Here is a 20,526-nt window from a genome sequence, read left to right on the forward strand (position 1 = left end):
CAACAGCAGACCAAATGATTTAAGAACATGCTGTATCCTCACAACAGTTTTAAAACTTTACTTACAGCAAGTCCCTCATCCTGTCCGCCCCTGTAGGTTTGAGAGGCGATAGAAGTCATGCCGCCGAACAGACCGTAGCCAAAGCCTTTGATGCCTGCCACCAGGTGGTCAGTGGACTTGCCCGACTGCACACTGCGTAGTTCTTCACGTGTTCGGTTGTGCGAGTCATCCATGGACAGGGTGCCAAGGCCGTCGGATACTGTTGAGGCAAACTGAAACACAGACAGAAACTTTGTTTTGTTTCTTTCCCATCTATCCATGGTTTCTATTCTTTAACGAAAGCATGATGATCATACATGGTAGACTGTTTTGTCTAAAATGTAAAGTGTAACCCATGAGGCCAACATAAAAATTGGCCTATAATGTGTTATATCTCCTTCTACTGCTCCTGGGCTGCTATCACCAGCTCTTTTGTATGACCACCATCCCTATCCACAAACCCATACAAGCCATTGCCCTCCTTATCATTTACCAGGGACATTTCATTTCATTCCACTTACTTTACTTTACTTTATTATCTAATTGCCGAGAAATTCTGGTCCAGTGGAAAGCTAACAGCAACAAGAGTCATGCTATCCAGGCGTGTGCGTGTTTAGATGATTGTAATCAACCACCTGCACTTATATGGCAGAATGACTGAGGTCTTTAACGTGCCACTGTGGTGACACAGGGATGGGACATGGATAGCATCTCTAAGTCTGCACATGAAGTTGACCTGTGTCCGCCCCGGCCTGGATTGGAACCCGTGACCCCAGAACCACAAAGTCCAGCGCTCTACCAACTGAGCTACCCGGCCCCCATACTTACAACACTGCTGTTAACATTCCTGAATACTATTGACAACACTGCTGACCTTAGCTGTGGTGTTGGAGACGCCATGCGTGACGTTTTTCAGCAGACCCCCCACGTTTCCGTCGTTGATGAGGCCAGAGATGCCCTCCGTCACATCGTTGACCAGACCCAGAGGGTTGCCCAGGAAGTCCACAGACCCCAGGATCTTGGCCGCCTGGCCCTTCAGCTCCTGCGGGTCAAAATTATGATGCATAAGTTGGCAGAGTTCAATATGTATGGACGGATTACAGTGGAATCTGCTTATTGTGAGCTTTTTGGGAGAAAGTCCATGGTTTATGACAAGCATGCTTAACAACATTGCAATTTGTTTTGTAATCCATTCATACTTTCACTTATAAAGTCACCACCTCCTTTAGTATACATGTGTTCCGGTATCACCATTGAGACGGTCACCCGGTACCCGCCGGTTTTTACATTCAGTCAATACTTGACTGAATGATTGAACGAGGGTGGAGGGGAGGTTTGTCTTCCTAGGTATTTGTGAGACAAATGACAAATTTATGAACGTTTGGAAGTACTGGTTCTCTTCAATTTAAGTTTAACGACATTGTTGCTACAACCAGTAAACTGATTCTACCGTAATTGAAGGGTAAGTTGGTAAACATATTGCACACACACCAGCATGTGGCTGCTATACTTACCGATTTGATCAGGGGAAGTATTTATGATTCAGTTACAAACTATGTAATGTATCACATTAATTGATAAATTCTGGAAATAACTCTGTTGCGTTTGTACGGTTTGTGAAAAAGTGAATACTCTTGCTTTTGGGGAGTCAAACTTTCCCACTGGACATTATAGACCAGTCAGTAGTGAGGGGTGTGTCTAAAACACAAGGAGCATGTGTAGAAAGCTTGCCTGCGTAAAGCAAGAGTATTCACTCTTTCAGAACCCACACAAACCTGACAGAGTTATTTCCTGTGTTTGTCTATTAACCTGTTTACTTCTTATTATTATAATACCAGTGCAACAGAGGATCAAGAACTTTTTTTTTTTTTTTTTTCCTTTTTTTTTTCCCCTTACACCTGTTCCTTATCCCGGTGTGCTCTCACGCCGCCCCGTCCCTGCACTCGCTGCTCCATCCACATCTGCGGTGTTGGTCAGGTAAACAGAACCTGAGCACCCTCAAAGTCGCATTCGTTAAGTGAATGACACTCGGCTGTGTGATTCCAGCCTTCCCATAGGAACCATAGCACTTCCACTCTGGGTAGGAGCCGACCGTAGCCCGAAAAACCCACATGACCCTGATGGGATTCGAACCCACGACCTCCCGGCCCGCAGCCCGATGCGCTAACCACTGCGCTACGGGGGCCGGTAGGATCAAGAACTTGTCAGTACCGCCTGTGGTTGATTTGGCAAGCAGTGTATCACCTCCATCAATTTTTTTTGTATAGCTTTCACAACAATTATTTGCCAGTTACCTTCTTTGTCAAGGAATTAATATATCTAAATAATAAGAGAATATATGTAGTTGATACCTGAGTATAGTGTTGCATCATGTCACTCAGCAGGAATCCACTTGTCTCAAAGGGATGATACCTAACATACGGATCTGACAACACACCAACACAACACATCAGTCAATATTGCATTAACATACTGCATGCTGATATCTGGGACAAATGTTGGCGGCAAAACAGATCTTACTTTTTGTTTGTCTACTACATGGCAAACAAATGTCACTGATAAGCTCCTCCTCATCCTTTTGTTGTTGCTTTTTTCTCTTTCATTTCTCCCAATTGTTGTAATACGAAAAAAAACACTTCTGAACAACTACAGATATGCCAATAAAGATCGAGTTTCCACAATAATAGTCTACTTTCATCGCCATTCAATTGTGCGTCATAAATATTAAACTATTCAACAACTGAAAATAGGGTGCAAAGGATTTTGCTGGTCAGCGTGCATTTCCCTCCGCGGGCCCCTCCGTCTGGAACTCCCTGCCGCTTGAGCTTCGCCAGAGACCCTCTCTTGACGCGTTCAAGAGTAGGTTGAAGACTCAGTTCTTCCCGTAGCTGGCTGCGACTTTCATGCTCGACGTGATGTGCTGTGCCCCAAAAGACATTCTTGTGCTGTGCTCTGTGAGAGGTGTTTTCTTTGTGCTTAATATTATTTTGTTTGACCTAGCTATTGATGTGTACATTGTTGTTAAACAGTTGTTTGTTTACCAGGGTTTGCTAGTGTGTGATAGGGTTCGTGTCCGTCTGAAGATGTTAGTTTCTTTGTTAGTCCTGTGTTGACAACTCGACGACAAGCGCTTAGAACTGTACCCACGGAATACGCGCTATATAAGCTTCATATTGATTGATTGATTGCACAAAAATCAATCAATCAATCAATATGAGGCTTATATCGCGTGTATTCCATGGGTACAGTTCTAAACGCAGGGATTTATTTTTTTATTTATTTTTTATTTTATGCAATTTATATCGCGCACATATTCAAGGCGCAGGGATTTATTTATGCCGTGTGAGATGGAATTTTTTTACACAATATATCACGCTTTCACACCGGCCAGCAGATCGCAGCCATTTCGGCGCATATCCTACTTTTCACGGCCTATTATTCCAAGTCACACGGGTATTTTGGTGGACATTTTTATATATGCCTATACAATTTTTCCAGGAAAGACCCTTTTGTCAACCGTGGGATCTTTAACGTGCACACCCAAATGTAGTGTACACGAAGGGACCTCGGTTTTTCGTCTCATCCGAAAGACTAGCACTTGAACCCACCACCTAGGTTAGGAAAGGGGGGAGAAAATTGCTAACGCCCTGACCCAGGGTCGAACTCGCAACCTCTCGCTTCCGAGCGCAAGTGCGTTACCACTCGGCCACCCAGTCCACAAAAATGGTTCCTGACTGCATCAACAATAGACGAATTCCGAAAATAACTGTGTTGGGTTTGTATGGGTTGTGTAAGAGTGACCTTTTCAAACAATGAAGGGACCAATCACTTGCAAGGGGTATGCCGGAAACACGTTCATGTCTCCACGTGTTTCCGTCACGCCCCTCGCTAGTGATTGGTCCCTTCATAGTTTGTCTGCCGTTTTGCAAGAAAAGGTAACTCTTCCACAACCAATACAAACCCGACAGTTATTTCTGAACATCATCTATAGGGCTGCCAAATCATTGCACATTTCTAAGAAGTTTTCTCTGAACAAACTGACCTAGATCCACTTTGGCCTCCTCAAAGGCAACGAGAGAGATGGAGAGGGCGTGTTTGATGGCCTTGAGGTCAGGAGGCAGCTTGCCGGAGGTCACCATGCTCAAGGTCACTCTACCCGTCGACAACTTGAGAGTGCCGAAGTAGTAGCGCTTGGCCATGATCGACGTCACGGCTGACAGAGCTCTGTCAAACAGAAGAAGGTATATCATGCATAAAAAAAAACCTTCAGTTTTCGTTGTTTTGTAATCCATTCATCAGACATGAGACCAGCAAATGTTCAAAAAGTAGGAAAGTAAACCGGGGTCCAGGGGCCGCTTAGGCCCCTGGTGGGGTCCAGGGGCAACGCCCCGGTAGGGGGTTCAGGGTGCCCCCCTGACGGAAAATGAATGATAGAGGCCATTTTGGGGCCTCTCCTGATAGCAAAAAAATGAGATCATGCCTTTTTAAAAAGCTATAAAACCCACAAGAATAATATGTTTTAGCATTTTAAACAAAAGTGTGATTTATAACAATCACACACACACACAAAACTTTCCCCTTATTTTTTCAGTTGCTAATGAAAGATGAAACACCCGACTACGTTCTCATCAACTAATTTCGGTGGTGCACTTGCCCTATCGCAAAAAGAAACAAGAAGGGCAAAGCCCATACGACTCACATGCTTGACCTTGACCTTTACATGACCTTGACCTTCAGCTAAACCTAGCAATGACATCATGCACTAAGAACTGCTTTACACATTTTTCCTACCAAAATACATGTGACCTTGACCCAAGGTCAAGGTCATCCAAGGTCATGCAACACAAAGCTGTTAATTCAAGACATAGGAAGTACAATGGTGCTTATTGGCTCTTTCTACCATGAGATATGGTCACTTTTAGTGGTTCACTACCTTATTTTGGTCACATTTCACAAGGGTCAAAGTGACCTTGACCTTGATCATATGTGACCAAATGTGTCTCATGATGAAAGCATAACATGTGCCCCACATAATTTTTAAGTTTGAAACAGTTATCTTCCATAGTTCAGGGTCAAGGTCACTTCAAAATATGTATACAATCCAACTTTGAAGAGCTCCTGTGACCTTGACCTTGAAGCAAGGTAAACCAAACTGGTATCAAAAGATGGGGCTTACTTTGCCCTATATATCATATATAGGTGAGGTATTCAATCTCAAAAACTTCAGAGAAAATAGGAAAAATGTGAAAAATAGCTGGTTTTTAGACAACATTTATGGCCCCTGCGACCTTGACCTTGAAGCAAGGTCAAGATGCTATGTATGTTTTTTGGGGCCTTGTCATCAAACACCATCTTGCCAAATTTGGTACTGATCGACTGAATAGTGTCCAAGAAATATCCAACGTTAAAGTTTTCCAGCCGGCCGGACGGCCGGATGGCCGGACGGACGGCCGGACGGACGGACGACTCGGGTGAGTACATAGACTCACTTTTGCTTCGCATGTGAGTCAAAAAATGACAAAAGTTCGCTTGCATTTATTTTATAGAATTCTCGCGACCTGGCGAAAAAAATGTCGATGCACCTCTAGCCCTATGTATCTGCTAGTGGTACCGGTCAGTATCGTCCACAACCAACCACTCAAAACGACGTACTTTGCCGTAACCTGACCCTGGGGTCCGGAGCCAAATCGCCGACCGGATTTTTGAGTGGGCGTGGTTTGCAGCGAGAGTTATCTTTTCCTAGCTTGCCCCATGCATAGATGCAACACCAAGTCCGTATTTCACCACGCAGTGGCCGTTGTCGCACCACGTGCACACGGCCTGACCGGGAATGGATATCTTGGCGATACTGTCGCCAATGAGCTGGCGCCTTTCTTTCTTGTTGATAGTGACAGTCACTTCTTCTGACAGCCAGTTGGCTTTCCACTTGTTTTTCACACTTTGGTCGTCGATCGTAAGAGCTTCCACAGCCGACAAAACAATACGGAATCCAGATGCCATGATGCTACCTTTTTCACCTTCGGCGTTTGGAGATCGGCAGCCAATCAAAACAACCCACAAACCGCCATCGGTGAATAATTAAGCCCCGGCGATAATCGTCGGAGATCGACAGCCAATCAAACGCGACCCATGATACTGCTATGAGTTCACGCGAGTGCTGGGGTGCTGGGGTGCGAATGCACTGACTTCAGACGCAGACAGCTTCAGCTGAACGGTTCATACCACCACCCCCCTACCCCCTTTTTTCTCAACGAATTTGCATCGATCTCAAGAATGGTCTGTGAGCTAAGGAAAATATCGGAATTCCGATAAAAATCGGACCAGTCCGATGTCTGATTCATCCTTTCACTTATTAAGTCACTGGGAATGCAAGAAGACCAAAACTTTCTCGGGTTTGTATGGGTTGTGGAATACCCTTGCCAAAACCTCTGGGGGGGGGGGCTAATCACTACCCAGGGGGTGTCGGGAAAACGTGGACAGCAGCACGTGTTTCCGACACACCCCTCGCTAGTGTTTGGCCCCTCCAATGTTTGTCAGAGGTTTTGGCAAGGGTATATACTCTTCCACAACCTATACAAACCCGACAGAGTTATTTCTGAAAAATCATCTATTGTGCAGTATCCGCCAAAAGAAACGTGCCACAGTGGTACCTTAATATCTGGTTCGTATTTTACAACAATTTGTAAACAACAACAAAATCACTTGCAACAGTGGGCGCAGCTGTGGCGCATTTTTTTTCTGTAGATTCACACAACATAAGCATGCAGGAGACAAAAAAACTCAAGCAGCAAAGACAACCATACCTGTGTGTATCGTAGGTGTCCTCCGTACGCTGAAGGTCAGAGCCATCCTTCTTGATTCCGGCAAACTGCAGCAGTTTCCATAGCAACCGCTCTTCCAGGTGCACTGTCAAGCGCTTGGTGCTGATGTACAGGTGCTGTAAGCAGAAACACCCCCAAATTATTTGGTTCCAGTTTGTTTTACTTATACTTGCTGCCTTAGCCTGGGTTTTACTAACTGCCTATACGGCAGGGTGGATTGAAAACGGTTGAACGCGTAATCTTCCTGTTTTGGTTGACAGTCACCTATAAATATGACATTTGACACAGATCTCGACAGTTATAGTTTACCTTGAACGCTAGCGCAACCTCGGAGGACAATGACTGTCTCCATCTGTGTAAAATGTCATATTTTGGTCAAAAATAAAAATAATGTGATACCCTGCAGGTCTAAATTTACCTTGAAGATTTCGGCATTCCATTTTCCACTGGGCACCTTGTAGGCGGTGATGTGTAAGGCTGACGCGTCGTCTGGCTGGTTGTCATGGCGAGGGTTGGGAGTGACGTACAGCATGACAGGCCGCACTGCGCCAAACAGCTGGTTATCCACCTGCATGGTACAACATGAGATGAGATGAGATTAGATGAGATGAGATTAGATGAGATGAGATCAGGTTGAGAGGAGACAAGACGAGATGACTCAACTTCTTTGTTTAACAAGGTGATATGGTATGAGCAAGACATGCATTTCTTTTCCCCACAACCAACCAGTACATAGCGTGATAATGTGAGAGTGCTCTTTCTTTCAGCTCTGTCAATGTGAATTTTTTTCAAAAATGACTACTTATTATATAACTGCAACTCACTCTTCAACACTGTTCTAAAACAAGACCATTAAGACCGACTACTAGTACATCATCCCCCACTTCAAAACAGTATTTTTCCAAATTTGTAGAATTTCTTTCGCATGAGGCATAAGTATTCTACTTCCAAAATAATTATGGGCAAGAGTCTCGAAACTCAGTGGCTTCAGCATGACCTTTTCTCCCAATTATCTTAACTTATCCAAAATTATTATTTGCTGAACAAAAACGAAAAAATGAAAAACAAAAAAACTAAAAAAACAACACTAGTAATCACAAAGAAAAGTTATGCTTACCTTGACCTCAGCGACACTGGCATCAAAGGTGAGGTGGGTGTGTCTTGACGAGATCTCCACCAGTATGTTCCTGAGGGTGATGTAGACCAGCTCCTCTGGCGCGTTGTTCACCAGGGAGATGCCCACACCATTCTTCAGGGCCAGCGTGATCTGTTCAAAACATAGAGCAGACTAGAAGGCATTTCTCATTCATTTCATAAATCCAAAAATACATAGGGTCGTTTTTTTCACTAACTTTTCTTTTTCTTTTTTAATTCTTCATTCATTGCAAATTTTATTATCCTGTTTACTAGGAAATTTGGGTTATGTCCTCCCAGTGGAAAGCTATAAGCAATTCTAGTCACACTACCTAAGTGTGTGGGTGTTTATGTTTACATGCCACGGCAGTGACATATGGGGGTGGGATATAGATTCCATCTGTGAGTCATCACAAAAAGTTGAGCTCCTGGCCTAGATTCAAACAATTGTTACTCAAGGATTACAAGTCCAGTGCTTTTACATCTGAGTTAACAGACTCCACACTTTAATATCTGAATCCACATGTGTCCTCAACCCCTCACTATGTTCCCATGAAACACATCAGCAACAAGTCACAGAATCTTGTCACAGCTGCATGATCCGACAAGTGAGCACTTTACCTGGCAAATACACTCAATCAAATGTGTGTAAGCCACACCACTTTTTGCTAACACTAAAAACTAAATTCACACAAAAATGTCATGACAATTATAACTGCATGGATCAGGTGGTACTGGTCCGAGGTTCCTACCTCCAGGTTTTGCTGTTTGACTCTGCGTGTCTGCTGGCCGGTGCCTCCCCCTGTGGTGACCTCGTCGTACACCTCCCAGTCCTCCAGGCCCTTCTCTCGCACCGGGCGCCGCACAATTTGCTGCACACACACATGTACACACCACATCTTATTCTCTGTACAGATACACACAAACACGTACTACTGATTCCCTCCTTGCATCTCAGGAGTCGCATGACAGCTTAAAATGTTCCGAAATAACAACACAACTGGTCTGGTACATGTACAAGAAAGTGCGCAACTGGGTGGGAACTATGCGGCTGCTGGGCCAGAATTGCCGAAATCACAAACAAATCGTCATTTCAGCTCATTCAACCCAGCAGTTGGCTCCCACCCAATTGGGCATTTTCTTGTTCACATCAGCCCTGGTTGCCATTTTTACTTAAATCTACGCAGTGCCGCACACATACAGAGGTACACACATCTTAATCCATGAAGAGATACACACAAATAATTCAGAACTGCAAAGAAAGCATTGTTCTGTTCGAGATCCAATCCTTGTCTTATTCCACGAAGAGATACATTTGAACACTTGAGAATAGGTGAATTCTGGAAATATCTCTGTTCGGTTTGCATGGGTTGTGAAAGAGTGAATACCCTTGCTTTTAGTGAGGCACCTTTGCATGATTTTCATATTTTTACATTTTCCGAAAGAGTTTTTTATGCTCTATCCAGTGGTGAAAACCGTTTTAGAAAAGAGCGAAAACTGTTTGAGTTATAAGCCTGTGACTAAGGTGACCCTCACACTGTTACCAGACACTCCCCGGACTTATATTAAGCCTAGCGCAGAACCGCGCGAGGTGACATGCGACTCATTTCGTGGTGGAGGGTCACATATACTTCTGTCTACGTGTTTCAGACACACACCCTCGCTAGTGACTCAGGCCTATAATGTCACAAGATTATTTGTCTCATTAAAAGTAAGAGTATTCACTCTTTCACATCCCATACAAAACAGAGTTATTTTCCAACATTGTCTATTGCAAAGAAAGTGTTGTCTGTTTACGAGTTACATTTCTTTATCTCAGAGGTAACAAAACACCCGGTTAAACAAATCTTATATGACTACACCAATGTGAAGAAGGTATCAAAAGTGAAGTGGGTAGGGGAAGGCGGGAGTGGTGGACACATTACGTTAGTGCGTCATTGTACCGAGATATAGAAATCAAAGTGCAAAAGGCGCTGGCTACAGACAGCTGTTTTTACCTCGCATACAACGCTGTACTTGAACAGTGGTATGTGCACAATACTTGCACGCACATACACACATACAAATTCAGACGCTTGCTCTCTCTCTCTTCTTCTCTCTTTCTTCTCTCTCTCTCTTCTTCTCTCTCTCTTTTCTTCTCTCCCTTCTTCTCTCTTTTTTTCTCGCTCTTCTTCTCTCTCTCTCCTTCTTCTCTCTCTTCTTCTCTCTCTCTCCTTCTTCTCTCTCTTTCTTCTCTCTCTCTCTTCTTCTCTCCCTTCTTCTCTCTTTTTCTCTCGCTCTTCTTCTCTCTCTCTCCTTCTTCTCTCTCTCTCTCTTCTTCTCTCTCTCTCTCCTTCTTCTCTCTCTCTCTCTTCTTCTCTCCCTTCTTCTCTCTCTTCTTCTCTCTCTCTCTGTCTCTCTCTCTCTTCTTCTCTCTCTCTCTGTCTCTCTCTCTCTCTTCTTCTCTCTCTCTGTCCCTCTCTCTCTCTCTCTGTCCCTCTCTCTCTGAGTTCTTCTCTCTCTCTGTCCCTCTCTCTCTCTCTCTGTCCCTCTCTCTCTGTTCTTCTCTCTCTCTGTCCCTCTCTCTCTCTCTCTCTGTCTCTTTCTCCCTTCCCCTCTCTCTTCACCTTGCCTATGCATCTATACCAACAAGCCACAGTGCAGTATTTGCAAAATGTATGGGCCAAGTAAACAAAGAAAGAAAGACGTATAGAAAGCTGCATGTTGTCTAAACAACGAAGAATGATTGTACATCATTATCTAATACTATACATACTAGTTCAACATTACAGTATTATGTTAACAAGCCATCACTGTACAGCAGCAGATTGGGAATCTTGAGAACTACACAAATGGACTCAGGTATAAATTAGTAATGAGAAATCCCTCTTGCAGTCATTACATGTATTACCCATTCCAGGTTAGTTGAGATTTAACTGCACTCGTCATCATGCATACATCCAGTTCCAGCACAGTATTTAGGATGCCAAGGTCCATCTCCCGATGGATTTCATGGATTTTAATCCTACCACACAGTGACACCTCCTCATCATACAGAAAGCATGCGTAGATGGCTCAAATTGGGTATCACCCACTCTCAGTGTGCCATGCTGACCAGCTTGTTTATAACATGTGTGTTCGAGGAAAGGAAAAAACAAGTGAAATTGTGTTTCATGTATTGATCTTGTGTCAAATGTGCTTTAACGTCATCAATGCAGTGGTGATGACCATGAAACACATATTGTCCCTGTACATGCATGGATCCCAATTCCAACGTCATTCTACATTCTCTAGCTTCTGTACTTGCAAATGCACACATGTTGGCCATAACAATGCAGTTTCAATTTCACTAAGCCAGTCAAGTTTAGGCAAAGCATTAGACTAATACAACTGCTTCTACCTAATCTACAAGCGGATCATGAAAGGACAGGCTGTCATGAACAGGCTCACAGCAGTGAAGGCCACACACACATGTAACAGGCTCACAGCAGTGAAGACCACACACACATGTAACAGGCTCACAGCAGTGAAGACCACACACACATGTAACAGGCTCACAGCAGTGAAGACCACATACACACCACATGTAACAGGCTCACAGCAGTGAAGACCACACACACATGTAACAGGCTCACAGCAGTGAAGACCACACACACATGTAACAGGCTCACAGCAGTGAAGACCACATACACACCACATGTAACAGGCTCACAGCAGTGAAGACCACACACACATGTAACAGGCTCACAGCAGTGAAGACCACACACACATGTAACAGGCTCACAGCAGTGAAGACCACACACACATGTACCAGTGAGTTAGTCTGTGTGTGTACCACAAAAGCCATTCACAGTAAGTTTCAAACATAAATGTGCAAATTCACTTTTTATCCAGCATACTTATAACCACTGCACACACACTGTTAAGAATGACAAAAGTTGAGGCAAACAGTCACAGGGCAAACGAGTCCTATAAAAGCAAACTGTAACAAATCCATGTACATCATCATTCATGTACAGACGAGCTGCAACCTCCCAGTATTAGTATGCGTGGCCACATCAAAGCACTCACACACATGCCGAGTATGCTCATGTTTTTATTTTTATTTTTTAAATCTTCCAAAGATCAAAGTAGCATATTTAGTTTAACAGAATAAAAGAACATTCTCTTGTGCTTCGTGTGTCCATATTTTTAGTTCTTCTAAATTTATCCAGTAACTTGTCTTTTTGGAAAACTGTCAAACGTAGATCAAGTACTTCTGACACGATTTAAAAAAAAGGCAGGCCAAAAATCATTTACCAGCACATATATCTACCTGAAGTAAAATTAAGACAGTATGCACTTTAAACACTTGGAATGACAAACTAACACCACTGCAGTAAGCAAACTATAAGAGCAAAGCGTAACAGCACAGTTGAGGAAGGAAATTAATGACTCACATTTCACATCCAACATTAGGTTTTCTTACATTTTGCTACTGGTTCTCGTTTTGTTCCATATTTTTACCACAGTTTTAAGTGAATCCCAAAAAACTCCCAAACACCTCTACCAATCAAAGCCATTTACATGAAAATAACAAAACAAAAACTATGGTGGCAAAAGCAAGGTGCATATATATATATACACTCATTCAAAAAAGAAGAAAAGTTGTCAAAGAAAAAAAGCTGCCAGGACAAAAAAAGAGAGCCCTCTTTGTATACACGCATCTTGCCTTGTTTGAGCCACACACTCCAAAACAGCTGGCCTGTTTGGACACTGTAGCTCTTGCTGCTACAAGTCTCCGGCCACGAGGCTGCAAAGACCAAATCTTTACCTGCTGAAATCATCTATCTACTGTCATACTTTACAACAGCTAAATTAGCGCTGCAAACGATTGCTTTTGCTGTCTGAAATGAAACAGAATCTCCAAGCTGAAAATCAAGCCTGCATCACACACCGTTTGCATAAAGCTTATGTGATGGGACAATCTGTTATTGCAGTGGAACGCCCCTTTAAAGACCCCCCAATTTAAGACTCCCCCTTTTAAGACTCTTAGTTTTTAGATGTTCTCTTTATTATCCTCTGTAAATGTACACCCTTTTAAAGATCAGCTCCTTTTTAAGACCGGGTATTGTCAGAATGTTGGAGGTCTTAAAAGGGGGTTTCACTGTTTTACACTTCACTGCGTGCATAGCTAAGTGTACAAGCAGGATGGGAGAGAGCTGGTTAACTGATCTTGTACTACTACTGGACACCATTGCTCCAGAAAGCAAGCCTGAGAGGTTAGGAACAACAAGATCCCTTGCCAGCATGTTACAGAGAGGACACAAAGCTATGGTGTTATACGTTAGTATAGCTACAAAGTTGCACAATTAATGAACAGGCTACAATCACACATTCTGCAGGCAGGACAGTTGCACAGCTAGGACTCAAGACACCGACGGCAACACTAGTGTACGCTGTGAGTATGTGAACACTGCACGCACTACAGAAAGTAGCTGAGCATTCAGGTCAGTCAAACAACTTCCTTGAAATCCTGGCACAACAGCTAGGGAGAAAAAAAAGGGAAACTATCCCCTTGGGGTGATAGTCACATGCTTCAGGCGTAGTTCAGCTTGTCTCTCTTCAGAGATGTTTCCTCTGGCTCTGGCAAAAGGGGTGGGATAGGGTGGAGGGGAACCATATTGGCCTACTAACCTTCTGAACCCACAACATGGAATAAGCTGCCACTTGGGTATACTCCTTCAGCCATTTCTGAAAGCAAGGCCAAACCCCAAGAGTGAAGGCAAATTATACCATTCCAGTCATAACTATGAACTTCACAGGAGCTTAAAAATAAAACATGATGCTTCAGCTGTACATAGTCTCAAAAAAAAAAAAAAAAAAGCCCATGAGCAGTACGTAGTGGAATTCCCAAAGCGTAGCCCTTGTATATTCAAGACTGCCCTTAAAACTGCAGGCTGCAGGTACACTTGACACAGGAGGCATTCTAAGTACTGTAATTCAAGACAAAGGGTGAGTCAGCGTAAGACCTGAGATGTTTTGGAAGAGTGTAACACAAGGGATGTGCAAAAGCATGAAGCTGATGATTTGCACAACTTAATGAACCTACTGTTAAAACAAGCTGATGATTTGCACAACTTAATGAACCTACTGTTAAAACAAGCTGATGATTTGCACAACTTAATGAACCTACTGTTAAAACAAGCTGATGATTTGCACAACTTAATGAACCTACTGTTAAAACAAGCTGATGATTTGCACAACTTAATGAACCTACTGTTAAAACAAGCTGATGATTTGCACAACTTAATGAACCTACTGTTAAAACAAGCTGATGATTTGCACAACTTAATGAACCTACTGTTAAAACAAGCTGATGATTTGTACAACTTAATGAACCTTGTCGCTGCCTTCACCCAAGACGCAAGACGGATGTATGTCAAGATTGTAAAACTTCTTTTATTTTCGAGTCATACAGGGCTGTAAAAGACTCGTCTTCTCCTAGTGATGACAGCGCAGAACAAGGCATGGGGATTGCCCACACAGGTTCCTCTCAAGTCCGAGACAATGCCACAAACTACCCGACCGGTCTGTCTCCACTGCGAGTCGAAATGTCAAGTGACGTTCTAGAACGTATCCGAATCTCGCGCGAACTCGCGCATGACTACGCAAAACCCATTCACCCTGGAAAAGCGTGCAAGGAGGCACAGGCGCCCGACCGACAAAAAACAACAAGCATTGCGGCAGCAACAAACCTACTGTTAAAACAAGCTGATGATTTGCACAACTTAATGAACCTACTGTTAAAACAAGCTGATGATTTGCACAACTTAATGAACCTACTGTTAAAACAAGCTGATGATTTGCACAACTCAATGAACCTACTGTTAAAACAAGCTGATGATTTGCACAACTTAATGAACCTACTGTTAAAACAAGCTGATGATTTGCACAACTTAATGAACCTACTGTTAAAACAAGCTGATGATTTGCACAACTTAATGAACCTACTGTTAAAACAAGCTGATGATTTGCATGACCCAGAGAGAAAATGATCATAACCCAACAAGAAAACAACACAAAATGTGAGCAGTGTAATCAACAAAATAATCAACTTATCAACTGATCCCTTTCTACCCCAGAAACCACCACAGCAAAAGCAAAGCACGTACAAGGGAGAACCGAGCAGAAAACCTTTAATACAAAACTCTCCGGTGAATACTGTTAACTTTAATGCAGAAATCAGCAATAATCAAAATTAAAGTGGACCCCCTGTTTAGGACCCCCTGTTTGAAGACTTTTAAGACCCCAATTTTTCAGATATTCTGTAAACTGTCTGTGAAATGACCTCCATTTCAATATGCCCTTCATAATAAGACCTGAGTTATCATATTTTTTTAGGTCTGAAGAGGGTGTTCCACTGTTTGTCCATCGTTGATAAAATTACTGCTCCCAAAGCTCCCGCACCAGAAGCGAAAAAAATGATCCCAGCCAACAGAGCTTAAAAAAGTACCGTATTTGACGGATTACAAGACGCACCGTTTTATAAGCCGCACCCCCGACTTTTAACAAAAAAATTGGGACGAGCCACATATAGGCCGTGTCACTATATTAGCCGCCGTCAAAAAAAAATATAATCAGATCGTGTCAATCAATCAAAACAACCAGGCAAACGAAAGTACGGTATTTGGCAAAATCGGCTCCGAGAATAAACAAGTGAAACAAAGAAGAAAAGTGAAAAAGTTTGAAGAAAAATATCACACACACAATTTGTAACCAACACACACATGTAGTCCCGCCCGGAATAAGCTTTTTTGGGATGATTTACGACTTTTGCGCACATTTCGAGCAGACGAAAACACAACATGGCGGCTCTCGCTCCTCCACCTATCGCGAGACACAAAAAAACGAAATCTCGCGCGCGCGAGATCCTGATACATCCGGTGTTTCTCTGTACGCTATCTTGTCACGACGACTTGATGACAAACGAAGATTCGCGAAAGAAACAGAAAAGCGCCGAGTCTTGAGTAAAGAGCTAATAAAGTACCGGTAATCGCTAATCGAGCAAAATGAAAATCCGCGGCGACTTCCATTAGGTGAATGCTATTCAAGTTTAGGTAATGTTTTAGCCGCATCTTTTTATAAGCCGCAATGCGATTGTTTTTGAAAAAAAGTGGCGGCTTGTAGTCCGTCAAATACGGTAAGCACAAATTAAGACAGCAAGGCCCTACAAGCCACTCTCACCCTGTGCTGAATGTCCACAATCTCCAGCACGCGAACGGGACCATCCATGGTCACCCTGACCGACAGACAGCCGGAGCCTGGCCGCAACTTTTGCCGCGATACCATCATGTGCAAAGGGACACAACCATCCTCTCCAGCATCCACTTCGCTCCCCTGGCTGGAGCGATGCTCAGGGCCGGGACCCAGCACTGCCAGGGCACCTGTTGAAGGCATCATCACAGTGTATGAGGATTTGTATGGTTGTTCAACTATAGTAAATACAGTCGAACCTGCCCTAGAAACCACCTCTTAATAGCGAACACCTACCCATTATGACCACCACAAAGGATTACCGATGAGTTTGTTTTTTACTATATAATTCACCTTTCCATACGACCACTTTCTGTTGGTCCCTTGGGTGATCGTTTTAGACAAGTTCAACTTTATAAGACTGCAGTTCTACCCGACTCATACAAGAAACAAGATACTGTGCATTTTGCGTCGACTCTTGATATGAGGCAGTTTATGTCAAAGAATAGATGTGACAGCTAAAATGCGTATCTAGTTTCTCATGAAAAGTTCAGTGGTACTTACAATGCAAGGCTTTGGGACCTACAAAAACTGCCCTATATTTCAGTGGGCTGTCATGATAGGTACATTTTCGTCAACATAATAGACAAAGGGACTACAACTGCCTTTACTGGGGACTGTCCGCTCATTGGAGGGGCCTCCATCTCAGGTACCACCATAATTTACAAAGAGGTACGTTCTCAAAACTGCCAAGCTAACTTGTTTGTTCTCCCAAAACGGTAACATTTAACATTTTGCCTAGTGGTAAGGCGTCCGCCCCGTGATCGGGAGGTCGTGGGTTCGAACCCCGGCTGGGTCATACCTAAGACTTTAAAATTGGCAATCTAGTGGCTGCTTCGCCTAGCGTCTGGCATTATGGGGTTAGTGCTAGGACTGGTTGGTCCGGTGTCAGAATAATGTGACTGGGTGAGATATGAAGCCTGTGCTGCGACTTCTGTCTTGTGTGTGGCGCACATTATATGTCAAAGCAGCACCGCCCTGATATGGCCCTTTGTGGTCGGCTGGGCGTTAAGGGCAGGTGGGCCAGTGCAAAATTGACCAAATCGTTCAAAACACTGTTTTGGGTATTTTAGCAGATTATGTTTCCATAACATACCTATCATCCATGTGTGTCGGTGTTTTTGTCAAAAGTGTCCTATTTATCTGTCAATAAAGACAAAATGTGAACATGTGTGGCATTGATTGTCTTCTGTAGTCGATATTCCCCCGCCAAAAAATGTCTCATTTCAAAGGCTAGTTACGGCTTTGTCCTCAGCAAAACAGTGCATTCACGACATACGAAACTGCGCAGCAGCTCTTGACCTATAACATGACATCAGTGTTTTGATGAATGTTCCATTCACTCAGCCACTAGTCCGTTGCAAAAGCAGCAATCGTAATCGAACGGAAATGTCCTTATTTGGAAGGTACTCGACATCCATTGGTTCGTTTCATAAACCGAAATCGGGAACCAGTTTACTTTGTGAGTGCGCATGCTCAGCTTACGAATTTTGCATACGGAAACTACCGAAGAGACTCTCGGCCATGACGGGAACACCCGAAGTTCACTCGGTTTTACAACATCCTGGTTACACATCAAACGATCGGTGACAACCGAAAGCGAATTTTTCCTTGAGAAACAACCTTTGATACAATAACAATGGCTCGAAATAAGAAAGAGGACAATGTCTTTATTAGTTCGGTTAGCAACAACAAGTAGTTCCGCTGGTACTAGGCCAAAGTTTGGATTCTGCCGGTGTTTCCGATACAGAGGAAAGCTTTGATCTCCACGCAGATCCACAGGTCGCCATTTCCGAACACGCCATGCAGCACACTTTTTACGTCTCGGCACTGGCTTGCTTTGCGCTGAATTTGAGTCAGTTTCTGTGCAGTATCTCCTCGACAAGCAAGTTGAGCATTTGCTACGCAAAAAAACAAAAACAGGAGAAAGTATCCAACATCAGTCAGATTATCGGTAATGTTTGCTGGGCCTGCCATTTCCCGAACGAAACTGGATCAGCAACTGTTTGTATCAATCTGCACTTTCGTAAATTCCGTCACTGTCTTGACGAACTGTGTCATTTTCTTCACCGCGATACACAGTTCATTGCGAAGAGCTTCCTCAGTAAATCGTTCAGATTCCACGTACGATTTGTTGTCAAAAAACAACTCAAAGGAAAGTTTCAAACTCATCATCCTCCATCTTGCTTGTCGAAGCACCAAAGTACTGTATCGATGTAAAAACAAAAGCAGAAAACTTAGAGGAAACCAACAAATCGACGAGATAACGGAAGAAAATAAGCCTCGTTCTGGCTCAAGTAAGTTACCGTTAAAAATACCGTTATTCTCGCATGCAAATACAAACGAGAATCGGGTCATTGATACACGTTTAGCGCTGGGGCAGTATCCCCATGCTGGTTGACAGAGGGAAAGAAGGGATGGACGCATAAATTCTCTGCTGGCGTGCCAAAGGCTAAGTAGTTTGCAATTCAAATAAACTAAGCTGTTCATTCATAACACAGTTTTGTCCTTGTGTGTCTGTTTCAATAGTGTTTCTGTGGTGTTCAATCTTCAATGTCGTTTTTCTCAGTTCAGGTATTTTGCATACGGTTACGTCTTGGGTTACGCGATTTCTCTGGCTGTAATTTAGCTAGAGCAATATTTTCTTTTGTAGTTTGTGCAGAATATAACATTCTGGGGGATTACGAAGGGATTTTGCTGAAATTTTATTATAGTCATATCCAGATTATTTCAAAAAACAATTTCGCAAGCGTTACCCTAAAGTTTGACAGTTGTAACAAAGAAGTGTTCCTAACTCCAAATATAAATATAATAAACAAGATCTGCTTCGTAATCCCCTAGAGCATACCCAGAAGGATAAAATAAAACAATAATTAGAAGTGTGACAATCACATCTGATGAAAATCCGTGTATCTCCTGTACTCCACTTTTGTCTGTATTTTGACTGTTTTTGTCGCATAAAACAAAAACCAGCAACCGAAAATACAAAAAGTGACTATTCTTTGTCATCATTTGTTCATTTCTTTCATAAAATAACATTCAGACACAATAAAACATTCAAAATTAAAAAAAAGGTAGTGCACTGGCCCACCTCCCCTTAAGCAAACAAACCAAAAATTTAACATTTTCAGTTTTAATGCATGCAAGAAGGTTTTCCTCACAAATTACGATTGACAAGAAGCAGAACATGACTGGTGAATAAAAAAAAAAGAAAATCCTCAGCACTGACCGTCCTGAAGTCCTTCCACCCCATTGATGGTCTGTACACACATGGCACCAGCGAGGCAGCACAGCATTCCATCCTGAACACACACAACATGGACAACATATACAAACAAGCATTTACAATTTTGTTCATTTCCATTTCTATACTTTATTATCCCATTGCTGGGAAATTCAGGTTGCTTTCCACCCAGTGGAAAGCTAGAAGCAACAAGTCACGCTATCCAGGTGTGTGCGTGTGTAGGTGTAATCAGCCACCTACTGGAATGCTTTTCCAAATGCCAGGATTCTGAATATAGGCATATGCTATATGCACTCGATCATGCCTTTCAGAGGAAAGCTCCAAACATGGCTCTCCACCGCTCCTTCACTGGAGTGTTTCCAAGCCAACCTTGGTGGGATTGCCAGGTCCATCCTCCTCAAACACTGATTGCCACAGAACTGTGTATATTCTAATCTTTTCCTCAATACTAAGCCTGTGCCTGACCCACAGACCCATTTTCCCCGAGTACGCTAGTACAAGGGTCCAGCAGACTTTAATTGTCTGTCTGTCTGTGTGTGTGTCTCGACTTAACAGCTTATTGCTGGGAAACTACTGGGCGCAGTTCGTTCAAAAGTTGATACACTAACTTGATAATAGGTCCGATTGATCGTATCAAAACTTCATAATGTTACCTGGGACGTAAATGCGAAATAAACCACAAAAATACGACTTGGCGGTGGGAGGAATTCGCGGTGCAACAGCCAGCCAGGCAGTCTGATAGAACGGTGCAAGGTCTCGGCAAACCAAGACTATGCCATACTCGTAGCAAAGCCGCCGAATGGTACCGTAAACCAAGAATAGTGACGTAAGAAAATAGAATGTCGTCTTTTGATTTGGAACGTGACGTGTTTTAGAATGGAAATGTGGTAGTGTGTGTGTGTGTGTGTGTGTGTGTGTGTGTGTGTGTGTGTGTGTGTGTGTGTGTGTGTGTGTGTGTGTGTGTGAGAGAGAGAGAGGGGTAGAGAGAGAAGGAGTGAGGGAGAGAGAGTGTGT

The 20,526-nt window shown here is 43.2% G+C and overlaps 1 protein-coding gene across 1 annotated transcript in view; it reads right to left on the bottom strand.

The window, feature by feature from the left end:
• Positions 1 to 20,526, bottom strand: part of LOC138961713 (intermembrane lipid transfer protein VPS13D-like) — a 119,349-nt gene that overhangs the window by 8,938 nt on the left and 89,885 nt on the right. Inside the window, exons 67-77 of the mRNA XM_070333383.1 lie at positions 19,498 to 19,570; positions 16,200 to 16,399; positions 13,650 to 13,706; positions 8,747 to 8,866; positions 7,978 to 8,127; positions 7,279 to 7,428; positions 6,843 to 6,976; positions 4,082 to 4,263; positions 2,391 to 2,464; positions 914 to 1,081; positions 66 to 272 (exon numbers count right to left, since the gene is read on the bottom strand). Coding sequence (XP_070189484.1) covers positions 66 to 272; positions 914 to 1,081; positions 2,391 to 2,464; positions 4,082 to 4,263; positions 6,843 to 6,976; positions 7,279 to 7,428; positions 7,978 to 8,127; positions 8,747 to 8,866; positions 13,650 to 13,706; positions 16,200 to 16,399; positions 19,498 to 19,570 — 1,515 coding nt within the window. The remainder of the gene's footprint in view (positions 1 to 65; positions 273 to 913; positions 1,082 to 2,390; positions 2,465 to 4,081; positions 4,264 to 6,842; positions 6,977 to 7,278; positions 7,429 to 7,977; positions 8,128 to 8,746; positions 8,867 to 13,649; positions 13,707 to 16,199; positions 16,400 to 19,497; positions 19,571 to 20,526) is intronic.

The sequence above is a fragment of the Littorina saxatilis genome, linkage group LG3 (assembly GCF_037325665.1).
Source record: "Littorina saxatilis isolate snail1 linkage group LG3, US_GU_Lsax_2.0, whole genome shotgun sequence".
NCBI lineage: Eukaryota > Metazoa > Mollusca > Gastropoda > Littorinimorpha > Littorinidae > Littorina > Littorina saxatilis.